Genomic DNA, 16,519 nt, shown 5'->3' with positions numbered 1-16,519 from the left:
GACACTATGAGCTGAACATAACAGTATGACAGTGGAAGAGAGGACAGTAGCAGGAGACACAATGAGCTGAACATAACAGTATGACAGTGGAAGAGAGGACAGTAGCAGGAGACACTATGAGCTGAACATAACAGTATGTCAGTGGAAGAGAGGACAGTAGCAGGAGACACTATGAGCTGAACATAACAGTATGACAGTGGAAGAGAGGACAGTAGCAGGAGACACTATGAGCTGAACATAACAGTATGTCAGTGGAAGAGAGGACAGTAACAGGAGACACTATGAGCTGAACATAACAGTATGTCAGTGGAAGAGAGGACAGTAACAGGAGACACTATGAGCTGAACATAACACTATGACAGTGGAAGAGAGGACAGTAGCAGGAGACACAATGAGCTGAACATAACAGTATGACAGTAGAAGAGAGGACAGTAGCAGGAGACACTATGAGCTGAACATAACAGTATGTCAGTGGAAGAGAGGACAGTAGCAGGAGACACTATGAGCTGAACATAACAGTATGTCAGTGGAAGAGAGGACAGTAACAGGAGACACTATGAGCTGAACATAACAGTATGTCAGTGGAAGAGAGGACAGTAACAGGAGACACTGAGCTGAACATAACAGTATGACAGTAGAAGAGAGGACAGTAGCAGGAGACACTATGAGCTGAACATAACAGTATGACAGTAGAAGAGAGGACAGTAGCAGGAGACACTATGAGCTGAACATAACAGTATGACAGTAGAAGAGAGGACAGTAACAGGAGACACTGAGCTGAACATAACAGTATGACAGTGGAAGAGAGGACAGTAGCAGGAGACACAATGAGCTGAACATAACAGTATGACAGTAGAAGAGAGGACAGTAACAGGAGACACTATGAGCTGAACATAACAGTATGTCAGTGGAAGGGAGGACAGTAACAGGAGACACTATGAGCTGAACATAACAGTATGTCAGTGGAAGAGAGGACAGTAACAGGAGACACTATGAGCTGAACATAACAGTATGTCAGTGGAAGACAGGACAGTAGCAGGAGACACTATGAGCTGAACATAACAGTATGTCAGTGGAAGAGAGGACAGTAGCAAGAGACACAATGAGCTGAACATAACAGTATGTCAGTGGAAGGGAGGACAGTAGCAGGAGACCCTATGAGCTGAACATAACAGTATGTCAGTGGAAGAGAGGACAGTAACAGGAGACACTATGAGCTGAACATAACAGTATGTCAGTGGAAGAGAGGACAGTAGCAGGAGACACAATGAGCTGAACATAACAGTATGTCAGTAGAAGAGAGGACAGTAACAGGAGACACTATGAGCTGAACATAACAGTATGTCAGTGGAAGAGAGGACAGTAACAGGAGACCCTATGAGCTGAACATAACAGTATGTCAGTGGAAGGGAGGACAGTAACAGGAGACACTATGAGCTGAACATAACAGTATGACAGTGGAAGAGAGGACAGTAACAGGAGACACTATGAGCTGAACATAACAGTATGTCAGTAGAAGAGAGGACAGTAGCAGGAGACACTATGAGCTGAACATAACAGTATGTCAAACTGTGGTTTGTCACTATCATGATTTCCCATTGTAGCCAATTCAGTTGCAGTAATTCCGTTACAGATGTTTTGAATAATACCATTACCAAATAGGTAACGGAAGTATGAGTTTTAATCACGTAAGACTTCATAAACAAAATTGATATCAGTAAAATCACTATACCATTATGTCTTACTTCTGTGAACTGTCATTATCCTCCTCCTCATGAGTGAAAGAAATTATACTTTTTTTTTTAAAGATATGTGGATTTTTGGTAACGGAATTACAAGGCACACGCAGGGGCGAAAATCTGATATCAACTTTGGGGGGGACAATTACATGACATTTTCTCAAGAGCAATTCCTGAGGGGGACACCAAAAGTAGTGCTGTAACACATAGCCTACATTGTAATATGGTAAATGTATATTGAGGAACCAAAGAAATAAGGTGTTTGCCGTACTCCTAACTACCGGTACCCAAAACTACACAACTACTCACAACAGCAATACCATTGCCTTTAACAAATCTTAGTTCAGTCACCAGTTTAAGTTGAGAGTGGGGGTATCCATGGCATTTTCCAATTATGTTCCTATTTTACAAGTAAAAAAATGGAGAACCTTTCATAATGTTGCCAAACAAAGACTCAACAAACTTACCTGAGACTCCCCGTCTCTGCCAGTCTGTCCCTGCATATCTGTCCCCAACTCTGCTGTCTGTGTGCCATCTGTTGCCTAATCTGCCTAATGACATCATTGTGAAACATTTCCATTAGAATTTCATTTATTTCTTATTAACATTTTATCAACTAGTCTTTGAGATATTAGGCTACTAGGGTTCTTACTTTGCGTTTTGGTGTACTGAAAAATACTCTGATGTCCGTCTTTTATTTTTCTGCCATTTTTCTACCTGGCTGGCTGGCTACACACACACACAGTGTGTAGGCTATTTACAGTAGGAGATGGGCTTCTATCATCTTATCTTTTATCATTCTATTTGGGCTTCGATCTAAAAGGTAGCTAGCAAATGTGAAACGGATTAAAATGACAAGAGTTGACAGCTGTATGAGTTCACCATTTACACAACATATGCTGCAACCTTTTGTAATTTTAATAGTTTGTTTCATATTGGCTGGCTTCCAACAATAGCTGAATTTGCAAAGCTAGCGAGCACCAATTCAGTTTCAGTGGTGTTTGCTATAATCTTTGCTACCCGGGTTAAATAAAATAAATAAATAAAAGTTCCCTTGCGACAATTTAGCTTTTGCAACGAGACCATTAAATATATTTAAGACAATGGTAGAAGAGAGTGTAGTTCTGTTCAGTTTGGACTTCAGTTTATCGCTAACCTTATCACAGGGACTTTGAAGCACTAACTTACAGTAGATACACCCCTCTGTTACCTTGCCAGTGGATCAAACCATTGTGAGGAAAAGGGTGGGGGGGGTCGCAATCTTTTGAAACTTCAAAACGCGCTATTAAGTGTCTATAATCAGCACAATTGCTTTCATTGCGTATTATTAATATTATTTAAATTACATAGTTATGTTTCAGTGATATATTGGGGGGGGACAAATCATATTTTTCCCAGGATGGGGGGGTCGTGTGTCCCCCGTCCCCCCCGCGATTTCCGCCCCTGGGCACACGGCAATATTTCTTATAGTTACAGAAGGTAAACAATTTCTCCAAAACTAAATATAAAAGTGTTGATGTATTTTTTATCCCTTTTAAGACTTTTTCTGGTAGATGTTTTCTAAGACCCCTTTTCAATCTGTTTATCCAGAAATCAAAGCCTTTAATTATTCCTCATTTTTAAGATGGAAAATATAGACCCTTAGCTTTCATCTGACACCCAATTTGATATGCTCCTACTTACTTCACGTTATCTATAGAAATGCCCCAAAACACCAGAGCAAGGATTGGGTGGGATCACAACATTTGTTGAATAGACATTTCCAAATGTTCAATACATTATAGTTGAGTGTGTGAGTGGGGGGGCCTAAATAATTTGTGGTTCTCCAGCTTCGCGGGGGTTGCAGGTGGCCTCCAGTACGCCAGTCAATGGGAGGGGAATTCCCCGAAAATGATTTATAGACTGACCAGTATGCCTTTCTCTCTGGTGGGAGAACATGGAGAGATACAATATCAGGCAAACATAAATGTGTTAAGTAAAATTGCCTGCTGTGCCAAAGGTGAGCCTGTACAAGCACCGTCAAATTATGGTGTTTCATGCGCTACTGTGAGTGAAGTGTATGAAACACAAATAAATGGGGTTGGCATGGCAACAGGTAGCAATAATGTATGTTCTGTTAAAAAGTCATGGCCTTTGGTAAGCTAGCTCTAGTCTGAGCGTGGAAGAGGTAGAGGCTCTTCATGTTTCTGTTGTAACCCATCTCATATCTATTAATGGTATTGAAATTATATGAGTGCTTTGAAAGACACCAAAGACTGATGACAAACAACAAGCATTTTGGTGTGAGACCGATCAAAACTGACCTTGTTTTTTCCACCTTCACATTTATGTTGGATGAATCCTTGTCTCATTGTGTCTGTGGATTTGTGTCCCTGAGGGGTTGCTAGTGACAAGCTGCAGTATGGGTTCACCTGCAGCTCTGGTTCATCGTTCTAACACGGCATCTATGTTCCTGACTCAATGTGCTTCTGGATGAATGATGAAAAGGAGCTGGCGAATCCCTGAGGACTGACGATTAGAGAGAATGAAAGAATAGCTGGCCCTCTTTATGTCTACTGTCTTGTTCCCCCTCTTCTTCTTTACCTCGTTCTTCTGCAATACCCTGCATGTCTATTAACAATTCTTCTTTGTTCACCACTCATCAACTATTGATTCCAGCTGCTTCCCTCTTCCCAGATTAGAGCCTTTTTTCTGGCTCATGCTGCTTGCGCTTGTTGTTGTTGCACAACCACTGGATGGTTTCTCTAAAGAAGCCCAACTGACTTGTGATGCGTCTCTGTGAAATATTCCTCTTTGTTATTTTTCTTCTATTGCATTAAAGTAGAGTTAGTGACGCCTCACATCTGGGTTTATACGGTAGTAATGCGGCTTGAGACAGTGGTGAGGTCATTCTACTGCTCTGTGGGCCTGAGGCTAATGCATTGTAGGGGCAGGGCTGAAAAACATTATACCTCTCCCAGGAGGAGGCTGCTCTGGCACTGGGAGGGAGACTCTGGAGAAAGTGTATATTAGGCAATATATAACTTTTTTTTTTATCTCTGTACTTCTCCATTACTAAAATTAATTTAGTATTCTTGCATGGCCCAGTACGAACGGCGCTTGTTCCCAATAGGCCGGCAATTTTGTCTGTGTCAGCCATTCTCAATGGCCAATGTAACGTGTGTGCTGGGAGTCGGGAAGCAAGTTCAGGGAGTGCATATTTTAATAAAGAAATGAACAAAACAAGAAAAACGAACAACGCACAGACAGGAAACTGAAACAGAAACAATGACACCTAGGGAAGGAACCAAAGGGAGTGACATACAGTTGAAGTCGGAAGTTGACATACACCTTAACCAAATACATTTAAACTCAGTTTTTCACAATTCCTGACACTTAATCAAAGTAAAAATTCCCTGTCTTAGGTCAGTTAGAATCACCACTTTATTTTAAGAATGTGAAATGTCAGAATAATAGCAGAGAGAATGATTTATTTCAGCTTTTATTTCTTTCATCACATTCCCAGTGGGTCAGAAGTTTACATACACTCAATTAGTATTTAGTAGCATTGCCTTTAAATTGTTTAACTTGGGTCAAACTTTTCAGGTAGCCTCCACAAGCTTCCCACAATAGGTTTGGTGAATTTTGGCCCATTCCTCCTGACAGAGCTAGTGTAACTGAGTCAGGTTTGTAGGCCTCCTTGCTCGCTCATGCTTTTTCAGTTCTGACCACACATTTTCTATAGGATTGAGGTCAGGGCTTTGTGATGGCCACTCCAATACCTTGACTTTGTTGTCCTTAAGCCATTTTGCCACAACTTTGGAAGTATGCTTGGGGTCATTGTCCATTTGGAAGACCCATTTGCGACCGAGCTTTAACTTCCTGACTGATGTCTTGAGATGTTGCTTCAATATATCCACATAATGTTCCTCCTCATGATGCCATCTATTTTGTGAAGTGCACCAGTCCCTCCTGCAGCAAAGCACCCCCACAACATGATGCTGCCACCCCTGTGCTTCACGGTTGGGACGGTGTTCTTCGGCTTGCAAGCCTCCCCCTATTTCCTCCAAACATAACGATGGTCATTATGGCCAAACAGTTCTATTTTTTGTTTCATCAGACCAGAGGACATTTCTCCAAAAAGTACGATCTTTTGGAGCAGTGGCTTCTTCCTTGCTGAGCGGCCTTTCAGGTTATGTCGATATAGGACTCGTTTTACTGTGGATATAGACACTTTTGTACCGGTTTCCTCCAGCATCTTCACAAGGTCCTTGGCTGTTGTTCTGGGATTGATTTGCACTTTTCGCACCATAGCATGTTCATCTCTACGAGACAGAACGCGTCTCCTTCCTGAGCGGTATGACGGCTGTGTGGTCCCATGGTGTTTATACTTGCGTACTATTGTTTGTACAGATGAACGTAGTACCTTCAGGCATTTGGAAATTGCGCCCAAGGATGAAGCCGACTTGTGGAGGTCTACAACTTTTTTTCTGAGGTCTTGGCTGATTTCTTTTGATTTTCCCATGATGTCAAGCAAAGAGGCACTGAGTTTGAAAGTAGGCTTCAAATACATCCACAGGTACACCTCCAATTGACTCAGATGATGTCAATTAGCCTATCAGAAGCTTCTAAAGCCATGACATCATTTTCTGGAATTTTCCAAGCTGTTTAAAGGCACAGTCAACTTAGTGTATGTAAACTTCTGACCCACTGGAATTGTGATACAGTGAATTATAAGTGAAATAATCTGTCTGTAAACAATTGATGGAAAAATTACTTGTGTTATGCACAAAGTAGATGTCCTAACCAACTTGCCAAAACTATAGTTTGGTAAGAAGACATTTGTGGAGTGGTTGAAAATCGATTTAATGACTCCAACCTAAGTGTATGTAAACTTCTGACTTCTACTGTCTATAGGGCAGGTAATCAAGGAGGTGATGGAGTCCAGGTGAATCTGATGACGCGCAGGTGTGCGTAATGATGGTGACAGGTGTGCGCCATAACGAGCAGCCTGGTGACCTAGAGGCCGGAGAGGGAGCACACGTGACAGTACACCCTCGCAGACCAAAATGACGATTCCAGGGATCAGGAGCAGACCGGTCACCTCTGCTGAGGCGTGGGAAACCTGTCAGTCTGGCTGAGACGCGGGAACATGGCGACCTAGAGCGCCGGAGAGAGAGCATACGTGACGGTACTCCCTCCCCGGCGCGTTCGGCTCCAGCCGCAGGACGTCAACCAAAGGGACGATCCTGGATCTGTTCATCTGTTGAGTTAGAGTAAGCTCAGTGAAAGTGATGTTGAGATAGAGTAAGCTCAGTGAAAGTGATGTTGAGTTAGAGTAAGCTCAGTGAAAATGATGTTGAGTTAAAGTAAGCTCAGTGAAAATGATGTTGAGTTAAAGTAAGCTCAGTGAAAGTGATGTTGAGATAGAGTAAGCTCAGTGAAAGTGATGTTGAGATAGAGTGAGCTCAGTGAAAATTATGTTGAGTTAAAGTAAGCTCAGTGAAAATGATGTTGAGTTAAAGTAAGCTCAGTGAAAATGATGTTGAGTTAAAGTAAGCTCAGTGAAAGTGATGTTGAGTTAGAGTAAGCTCAGTGAAAGTTATGTTGAGATAGAGTAAGCTCAGTGAAAATGATGTTGAGTTAAAGTAAGCTCAGTGAAAGTGATGTTGAGTTAAAGTAAGCTCAGTGAAAGTGATGTTGAGATAGAGTAAGCTCAGTGAAAGTGATGTTGAGTTAGAGTAAGCTCAGTGAAAGTTATGTTGAGTTAAAGTAAGCTCAGTGAAAGTGATGTTGAGTTAGAGTAAGCTCAGTGAAAGTGATGTTGAGTTAGAGTAAGCTCAGTGAAAGTGATGTTGAGTTAGAGTAAGCTCAGTGAAAGTGATGTTGAGATAGAGTAAGCTCAGTGAAAGTGATGTTGAGATAGAGTAAGCTCAGTGAAAGTGATGTTGAGTTAAAGTAAGCTCAGTGAAAGTGATGTTGAGATAGAGTAAGCTCAGTGAAAGTGATGTTGAGTTAGAGTAAGCTCAGTGAAAGTGATGTTGAGATAGAGTAAGCTCAGTGAAAGTGATGTTGAGTTAAGAGTAAGCTCAGTGAAAGTGATGTTGAGTTAGAGTAAGCTCAGTGAAAGTGATGTTGAGTTAGAGTAAGCTCAGTGAAAGTGATGTTGAGTTAGAGTAAGCTCAGTGAAAGTGATGTTGAGTTAAAGTAAGCTCAGTGAAAGTGATGTTGAGTTAGAGTAAGCTCAGTGAAAGTGATGTTGAGTTAAAGTAAGCTCAGTGAAAGTGATGTTGAGTTAGAGTAAGCTCAGTGAAAGTGATGTTGAGTTAGAGTAAGCTCAGTGAAAGTGATGTTGAGTTAGAGTAAGCTCAGTGAAAGTGATGTTGAGATAGAGTAAGCTCAGTGAAAGTGATGTTGAGTTAGAGTAAGCTCAGTGAAAGTGATGTTGAGTTAAAGTAAGCTCAGTGAAAGTTATCCTCTATGGGCTAGGTGGGACGCTTGCGTCCCACCTACGTAACAGCCACTTGCAGCCTGTGGCGCGATTTTCAAAACCTTAAAAATCCTATTACTTCAATTTCTCAACCATATGACTATTTTACAGCTATTTAAAGACAAGACTCTCGTTAATCTAACCACACTGTCCGATTTCAAAAAGGCTTTACAACGAAAGCAAAACATTAGATTATGTCAGCAGAGTACCAAGCCAGAAATAATCAGACACCCATTTTTCAAGCCAGCATATAATGTCACCAAAACCCAGAAGACAGCTAAATGCAGCACTCACCTTTGATGATCTTCATCAGATGACAACCCTAGGACATTATGTTATACAATACATGCATGTTTTGTTCAATCAAGTTCATATTTATATAGAGTAAGCTCAGTGAAAGTGATGTTGAGTTAGAGTAAGCTCAGTGAAAGTGATGTTGAGTTAGAGTAAGCTCAGTGAAAGTGATGTTGAGTTAAAGTAAGCCCAGTGAAAGTGATGTTGAGTTAAAGTAAGCTCAATGAAAGTGATGTTGAGTTAAAGTAAGCTCAGCAAGAGGCCTCCCAGGTAGCTCCGGTTCGGACACCCGGACCCGACATCACCTCCAACACAAAAAACTACAAATAAAAAACATCCCCTGGTGTGTCCCTTTGGTGAGGCGTCATTCTGTAATGTGTGCGCTGAGTCAGGAAGCAAGTTCAGGGAGTGAAACATTTAATAAACAAAACAATAAAAACGCACAGACAGGAAATTAAAACAGAAACAATGACACCTGGGGAAGGAACCAAAGGGAGTGACACATATAGGGAAGGTAATCAAGGAGGTGATGGAGTCCAGGTGAGTCTGATGACGCACAGGTCCGCGTAACGATGGTGGTAGGCATGCGCCATAACGAGCAGCCTGGTGACCTAGAGGCCGGAGAGGGCGCACACGTGACAGCCAAGATGAATGACATCTCTCTACGGTCTCTTCTTTCTCTGGAAACATCTTTCCATCTATTCTCTCCCACATTGTCTGTCTGGTTTGTCTGACGCAAATGGAGTAAATACAATTGCTTTTCTTCCAAAAAATTACTATTTATATACACCTATACCACTCTAAAATGTTAAAGTCATACATCATAAGCCCTGTTTTATCGATACTTTTTTATTTTTCATAGAGTAAGCCAGAAGGATAAAGCAAGCAAAAAGGAGCTGCTGAGGCGGAGAGAAAGCATCTCACGGAAGAGATGAGAAGAGGGCTTTAGGGAACAACTCTGAAACAGAGCCTCCTCATAATTACTGAGAGAGAGAGAGAGAGAGAGAGAGAGAGAGAGAGAGAGAGAGAGAGAGAGACAAAGAGAAAGAGAAAGTGAAAGAGAAAGAGAGAAGAAAGAGAGAGAGAGCGAGATCTGAGGTATGATATAAGATTATGAATGTAATGCATTTTTCCAAATGTTCACAGTTCTCTTCCCTGGCATAGGAATCATACACCTCTGTAGTCCCTAATTGTTTAACTTACACTGTGGGGGTGAGTGGCTGGGGGAGACTGAGCGGGAGACGAGTAGCGAGCGAGGGAGAGAAAGAGAAAGAAAGGCTAAACAAAAGGTGATAGTGTTAATGGCTAATCCAGCACGCAGGGCGCTATCTCTCCATATATCATCAGCCTGTCTTCTCTCTTCCCGCAGTGAAATACTTCTCTAATCACATACATCTGATGCTAAACTATAAATGCTCTACTCAGTGAATCTGAGGGGGTGATAAAGACAGAAGTATATATGGAGAGAGAGACAGGTAGAAAGATATGTAATCTGTTGAGTTAGAGTAAGCTCAGTGAAAGTGATGTTGAGTTAGAGTAAGCTCAGTGAAAGTGATGTTGAGATAGAGTAAGCTCAGTGAAAGTGATGTTGAGATAGAGTAAGCTCAGTGAAAGTTATGTTGAGTGAGCTCAGTGAAAGTGATGTTGAGATAGAGTAAGCTCAGTGAAAGTGATGTTGAGATAGAGTAAGCTCAGTGAAAGTTATGTTGAGTAAGCTCAGTGAAAGTGATGTTGAGATAGAGTAAGCTCAGTGAAAGTGATGTTGAGATAGAGTAAGCTCAGTGAAAGTTATGTTGAGTGAGCTCAGTGAAAGTGATGTTGAGATAGAGTAAGCTCAGTGAAAGTTATGTTGAGTAAGCTCAGTGAAAGTGATGTTGAGATAGAGTAAGCTCAGTGAAAGTGATGTTGAGATAGAGTAAGCTCAGTGAAAGTGATGTTGAGATAGAGTAAGCTCAGTGAAAGTGATGTTGAGATAGAGTAAGCTCAGTGAAAGTGATGTTGAGATAGAGTAAGCTCAGTGAAAGTGATGTTGAGTTAGAGTAAGCTCAGTGAAAGTGATGTTGAGATAGAGTAAGCTCAGTGAAAGTGATGTTGAGTTAGAGTAAGCTCAGTGAAAGTGATGTTGAGATAGAGTAAGCTCAGTGAAAGTTATGTTGAGTGAGCTCAGTGAAAGTGATGTTGAGATAGAGTAAGCTCAGTGAAAGTGATGTTGAGATAGAGTAAGCTCAGTGAAAGTGATGTTGAGATAGAGTAAGCTCAGTGAAAGTGATGTTGAGATAGAGTAAGCTCAGTGAAAGTGATGTTGAGATAGAGTAAGCTCAGTGAAAGTGATGTTGAGATAGAGTAAGCTCAGTGAAAGTGATGTTGAGATAAAGTAAGCTCAGTGAAAGTGATGTTGAGATAGAGTAAGCTCAGTGAAAGTTATGTTGAGTGAGCTCAGTGAAAGTGATGTTGAGATAGAGTAAGCTCAGTGAAAGTGATGTTGAGATAGAGTAAGCTCAGTGAAAGTTATGTTGAGTAAGCTCAGTGAAAGTGATGTTGAGATAGAGTAAGCTCAGTGAAAGTGATGTTGAGATAGAGTAAGCTCAGTGAAAGTGATGTTGAGATAGAGTAAGCTCAGTGAAAGTGATGTTGAGATAGAGTAAGCTCAGTGAAAGTGATGTTGAGATAAAGTAAGCTCAGTGAAAGTGATGTTGAGATAGAGTAAGCTCAGTGAAAGTGATGTTGAGACAGAGTAAGCTCAGTGAAAGTGATGTTGAGATAAGAGTAAGCTCAGTGAAAGTGATGTTGAGATAGAGTAAGCTCAGTGAAAGTGATGTTGAGATAGAGTAAGCTCAGTGAAAGTGATGTTGAGACAGAGTAAGCTCAGTGAAAGTGATGTTGAGATAGAGTAAGCTCAGTGAAGATTATCTGTGTGATTTCCCCTGATTTAGTGGCAACAACACACTGTTGAAAGACCTACAGTACATAGTTCTGTAAATGCAGTTGTGTTCATGAGTCCTAACAGCAGACATAGTATTGTGGTAGCAGCATAGCCATGGTACATTAGCAACAATCACCATGGCACAGTAGCATGGTAACGGTAGCTTTGGCAGCACGATCCTGTGACAGAGATGAAGTCCCTAGTCCCTACTTACAAGCTTCCATGAACTGCGACAGAGCATCCAACGTTGTGTTTGATTTCCACGCCACATGTTTGTGTACGCAGTGTTAACGGCCACAGGGGGGAACGTAAATAAACCAGGAAGAAATAACTGCAGTGGGGTTCGAAATGTGCTGTATACAGGGGGCTGTTCAGTTTCATGCAGCAAAACATAGTCGCAGGGCGGAACACTTCCACCACCTTACCGCTGCACTAGCAATATTTGCACTGGTGTGTGTGGTAACAGAGTTTTTGTGTGTAAATGTGTGTTGTTTAAGTGATACCTTGCTGTGTTGTTTCATATTACGTTCAGTGGCGTACGGAAGGCATGGAAGCACCCAGACACACGGTAAATGGGTCTGAATCTATACATGTGTTTCTGCTGTGCTGTACTCTATTGTAGGTCTCAGTGGGAGCCCATGTGTTTGCATCAGCCGTCCACACTCCCCTGTACTCTCACATTATGTCTGTTTCTCTCTCTTCCTCCATCTTCCTAACGATATGTGGGCCGGCTGTCTATTTGTGTCCACACACAAAGAACACAAGCTTGGACACACACAGGCAGTGGTTTGGCGAGCGAGAAAAAAAAGAAGGCTTTTACCGAAGAGTCAGCGAGACGCCACACACACCCTCTGTGTAATGACTGAGTAGAGCATGCCAATAAGAGAACACTGAACTGCACTGAGGAGGGGGAAGAAGAGAGAAGCTACAGACTGTACTGTACACAGACATTATTTACATTTTATCCTCAAATAAATGCGCAAGAAAAAAAAGAGCAGGACAAAGCGAGGCAGATGTACAGTCTACAGACCCACATCAGATTTCTCCACACAGCCCTGAAGGCTGAAGTGATTGAGTGAGGCATGGAGCAGCTGCTACGGTGTGTCATAGAGGACCTTGGAGGGCTGGGGGGTAGTGGGTGAGGAAGTGGGGGCGCAGGTCACCCAACACTGCCTGCTAAGTCTAGCCAGGTCCAGTCCTCATTAACCACAGAGACACAGGGGTGCAGGGAGACGGAGACTTGGGAGCATGACCAAGTTTTTGACAGATAGTCCATGGTAACTCAGATACTGTATATTTATTGTTATGCGTTTGTTTCCTGCTCTACTTACACAGGAGGCTGTGAAATTGGACACACCCTTTTAACATCTCACCATAAGCCCAAAACATTCACAATGTAAATACAATGAAAATAAAACAGATGAATCCATCAAAATGATCTGACACCTCTCCTGATTTGTGACATCCGATACATCTCCAATGTAATGACACGTTTGGTTTTGGCAGAGGTATTGAGTTGCTCATCACTGCAGCTGCACCTGATGGCGTAGGGATTAGAGGCGATTAGGTTTCAGTGCTTTGGCAAAAGACAGCGTGTGATCTGAGCCGCCGTTTGATCTAGGCTGTGAGAGTAAGCAAACGGATAAAAACAAAATCAAACAGACTGCAAATACTAATCAAAGCTGTCACTATCATGGGGGGGATTCCCCAGTCAATCTGTAATTCCCTTCATTAAGAAAAGTAATACAAGTATCGTTATTGGAGGTGGCAGAATATTACCTGCTTCTTTTCAGATATCCCCTCCCTCTGGTGAGATAATATCATCCGTCCAATTAACACATTAAGGTGTGTACGAGTGTGTGTACTTGCGGTACTGAATTTGTGTATTCATGTGTGAGAGTGTATACAGTATCAGTCTTTTGGCTGAATCCAGGGTAGAGGATTTGGTTAACACATCAAAAAGACCAGCTAAAATGAGGGAATATGATTATGTGGATTAGGATTTGAATGTATTAAACACTATAGCTGCAGTATCTGTGTTTTTCCCCATACTGTGAGTGTCCTAACTCATTTACGTAGCTAGGTAACAGAGTGTAATTGCTATTCCAAATGACTGCCAGACGAGAAGCATGGGGAGATACGAGGCAGTACAGAATAAGAAATAAGGACAGGGAACAGAGGAACATAGAGAGATGAGAAGAGAGAAAGAAACCTTTGACATCTACTGTGAATACTCTATGCTTTTCACCTCTCCTAAAGATCTGTATTACTTAAATAGAACAAAACCGGTGTGTTCTTTCAATATCTCCAAAGTGTGTCCATAAGTTCAGAGCTTCTGGTTGACTCTGGTGAATTTCAAACACACTCATTTGCATTCAAAGCACTACTAACCCCTGACCCTGCCACTGTGGAGAGTGTGTGTGTGTGTGTGTGTGTGTGTGTGTGTGTGTGTGTGTGTGTGTGTGTGTGTGTGTGTGTGTGTGTGTGTGTGTGTGTGTGTGTGTGTGTGTGTGTGTGTGTGTGTGTGTGTGTGTGTGTGTGTGTGTGTGTGTGTGTGTGTGTGTGTGTGTGTGTGCGTGTGTATCAGAATGCTCAGGTGGTTATCGATCCAGTAGTTAGTGTAGCCGTAGAGCCAGAGTAGTGAGGAATATGACTGTATTGATCCCCCATGTAGAATCTGTCTCTCTCTCTCCCAGCCGTTAGATCTCTGCTTATATAACTGTCCCCTTTCCCCGTTTCCTTTCCTTTTTCATCGGATTGTTTTATGCTTGTTTTCCCTCTCCAACCTCCAATAGGAGAAGAGCAGATACACACTAATCCACAAAACTAGGGAATGTGACATCTCTCTGTATTTGTTTTTTAGGATCGGAGGTTTGTCTGTATAAATCCCAGTGCATCGATTGGAGCTCAGAACTGCAGGGCAAACGCACAGTATACTTCATGCATCAATTTTAAACTCATTCATCCTGGCTCCTTGTTAGTTTGCCTGTTAAAGTTGGCCTCCACCTTTCCTTCTCTCTCTCTCTCTCTCTCTCTCTCTCTCTCTCTCTCTCTCTCTCACACCCACATACATACACCCACACACCCACACACACACACACACACCACACACACACACACACACACACACACACACACACACACACACACACACACACACACACACACACACACACACACACACAAAGCCCCCTGGACTCGTGCTGGCTGGTGCCAGGCTACTTGAGTTGTGACTGTCCAGGGAGAGCCCGTTAGAGTCTGTTACGCTGTTTAGAAGAGAGGGTTCATCTGTCTGGTCAGCAGAAAACACTGACAGATAGATGCGCTAGCACACACAAACACATACACACAATAATGTCAATTCTCACTTACAGTACTACACAAAATCTGCATTCGAATGCAGAAACGTATACTCCTGCCCACTCAGCTACTCAACCAACCAACCCACACGCACGTGCGCGCGTTAATGTTCACACACACACACACACACACACACACACACACACACACACACACACACACACACACACACACACACACACACACACACACACACACACACACACACACACACACACACATCTCAGAAGAATGGACAACACATGCACCTGTCCCTCCACCCACCCATCTAACACACGTATACGCACTGCACTTTTTTCCAGCCCTGATTACCATCGCTTTTCTCGTCACACATTCCATGAAGCACCCGCCCACACACCACTCTCTGAGCTCTCTTCCTCATCAGTCAGCCAACCCTGCCTACAGTGAGAGATGAATGCTAAAACACTGCTTTGCACTCTCATCCCCTCTCTAACTCTCCTTCCGCCCTCTTACCTGCCTCTCTACCTCGAAATCTATCTAATTTTTCTCTAGTCTAAATTATCACTCAAATCATTACCATCACACAAACCCTTTTCATTTTCTAAAGCCACTGCCCTTCCTTCAATCAGTCCACTATTCTTTATTTTACATCATTTACATATTTGACTACACCCTTTTCAGCGATATTCATTTAGTTTCTTTTTATGGTCTCTCTTTCATTTCACTATATTGCCTTCTCTCTATGAAAATGGCGAAATCCCAAATGCCACACATTGTCTATCCATTACAATGAATGAACTCCCATAGAAACAACAGTGTTCTAATATAGCTACATGTATTCTTCCCTTTCATCACTTCCCATTCCTCTCGCTCTCTGTCCCCCACACCGCAGCCCCACTGTTAGATCTCCTGCTGTTTATCCCCTCTCTACGGCTCTCTCCTCTTCCTCTCCAATTCTGTTAAAAACGCTATACCCCTCAAAACTCAACTCAGGACCTAGAAGCCAGTTTCACTCATTTTTTCATTGTTCCCCTCCAATCAGGGACTGATTTAGACCTGGGACACCAAGTGGGAGCAATTAATGATCAGGTAGAACAGAAAACCAGCAAGAGTGGAATACCCCATATTCTATACCATACCAATGGGCCATATAATATCATACTGTAACACAACACACAAGTCATCAGCAGCAGAGCAGCGTACACAACAGGAAGTGGTGTTACTCACATGGTCTCGTCGTTCTGGAACTCCAGTTTCCCAGCCACCTCCTCGTAGTCCTCCCCAGCCTTGGCGGTGCCCTCCAGGGTGTGGTAGGGGATGGCCACTTTACCCCTGGCCCCGGACATCCGGTGCACCTTCACCTGCATGGTGCCCACGCTCTCGCTCACCCTCATAGACTCTACTTCAAACGTGAAGATGCCTGCGTGGTCGTCGTCATAAATGGTTACCGTGGCAGTGTGGGCGTTGCCCAGGGCGGCCTTGGGGGATACGTGGGGGGAGAGGTTCCTCATACTGCTGGTGGTGGTGATGGTGCTGGGCTCCAGGATGGCCACCTCGGCACGGTGGACGATGCGAGGGTTGCTGAGGTGCACGTAGAAGTGCTCGTCCTCTTCGAAGATGTCGTCATCAATAACCCCCACGGTCAGCTCCTTCAGTGTCTCACCAGGTTTGAAGACCAGCGTGCCCTCAGCAAATTCATAGTCTGAGCCGGCGTTGGCCGTGCCGTCCTCTGTCCGGTAGTCCACCTGAGGTGACCCAGGAACAAAATCAACT

General features: G+C 42.9%; 1 protein-coding gene across 1 annotated transcript in view; it reads right to left on the bottom strand.

The window, feature by feature from the left end:
• The window catches only part of slc8a4a (solute carrier family 8 member 4a), a 48,589-nt gene that overhangs the window by 7,640 nt on the left and 24,430 nt on the right, over positions 1-16,519 (bottom strand). The window contains exon 4 of the mRNA XM_014196458.3: positions 15,974-16,491. Coding sequence (XP_014051933.1) covers positions 15,974-16,491 — 518 coding nt within the window. The remainder of the gene's footprint in view (positions 1-15,973; positions 16,492-16,519) is intronic.

This window comes from Salmo salar, chromosome 04 (assembly GCF_965601325.2).
Source record: "Salmo salar chromosome 04, fSalSal1, whole genome shotgun sequence".
Classification (NCBI taxonomy): Eukaryota; Metazoa; Chordata; class Actinopteri; order Salmoniformes; family Salmonidae; genus Salmo; species Salmo salar.
This window is presented reverse-complemented; position numbering and strand designations above follow the sequence as displayed.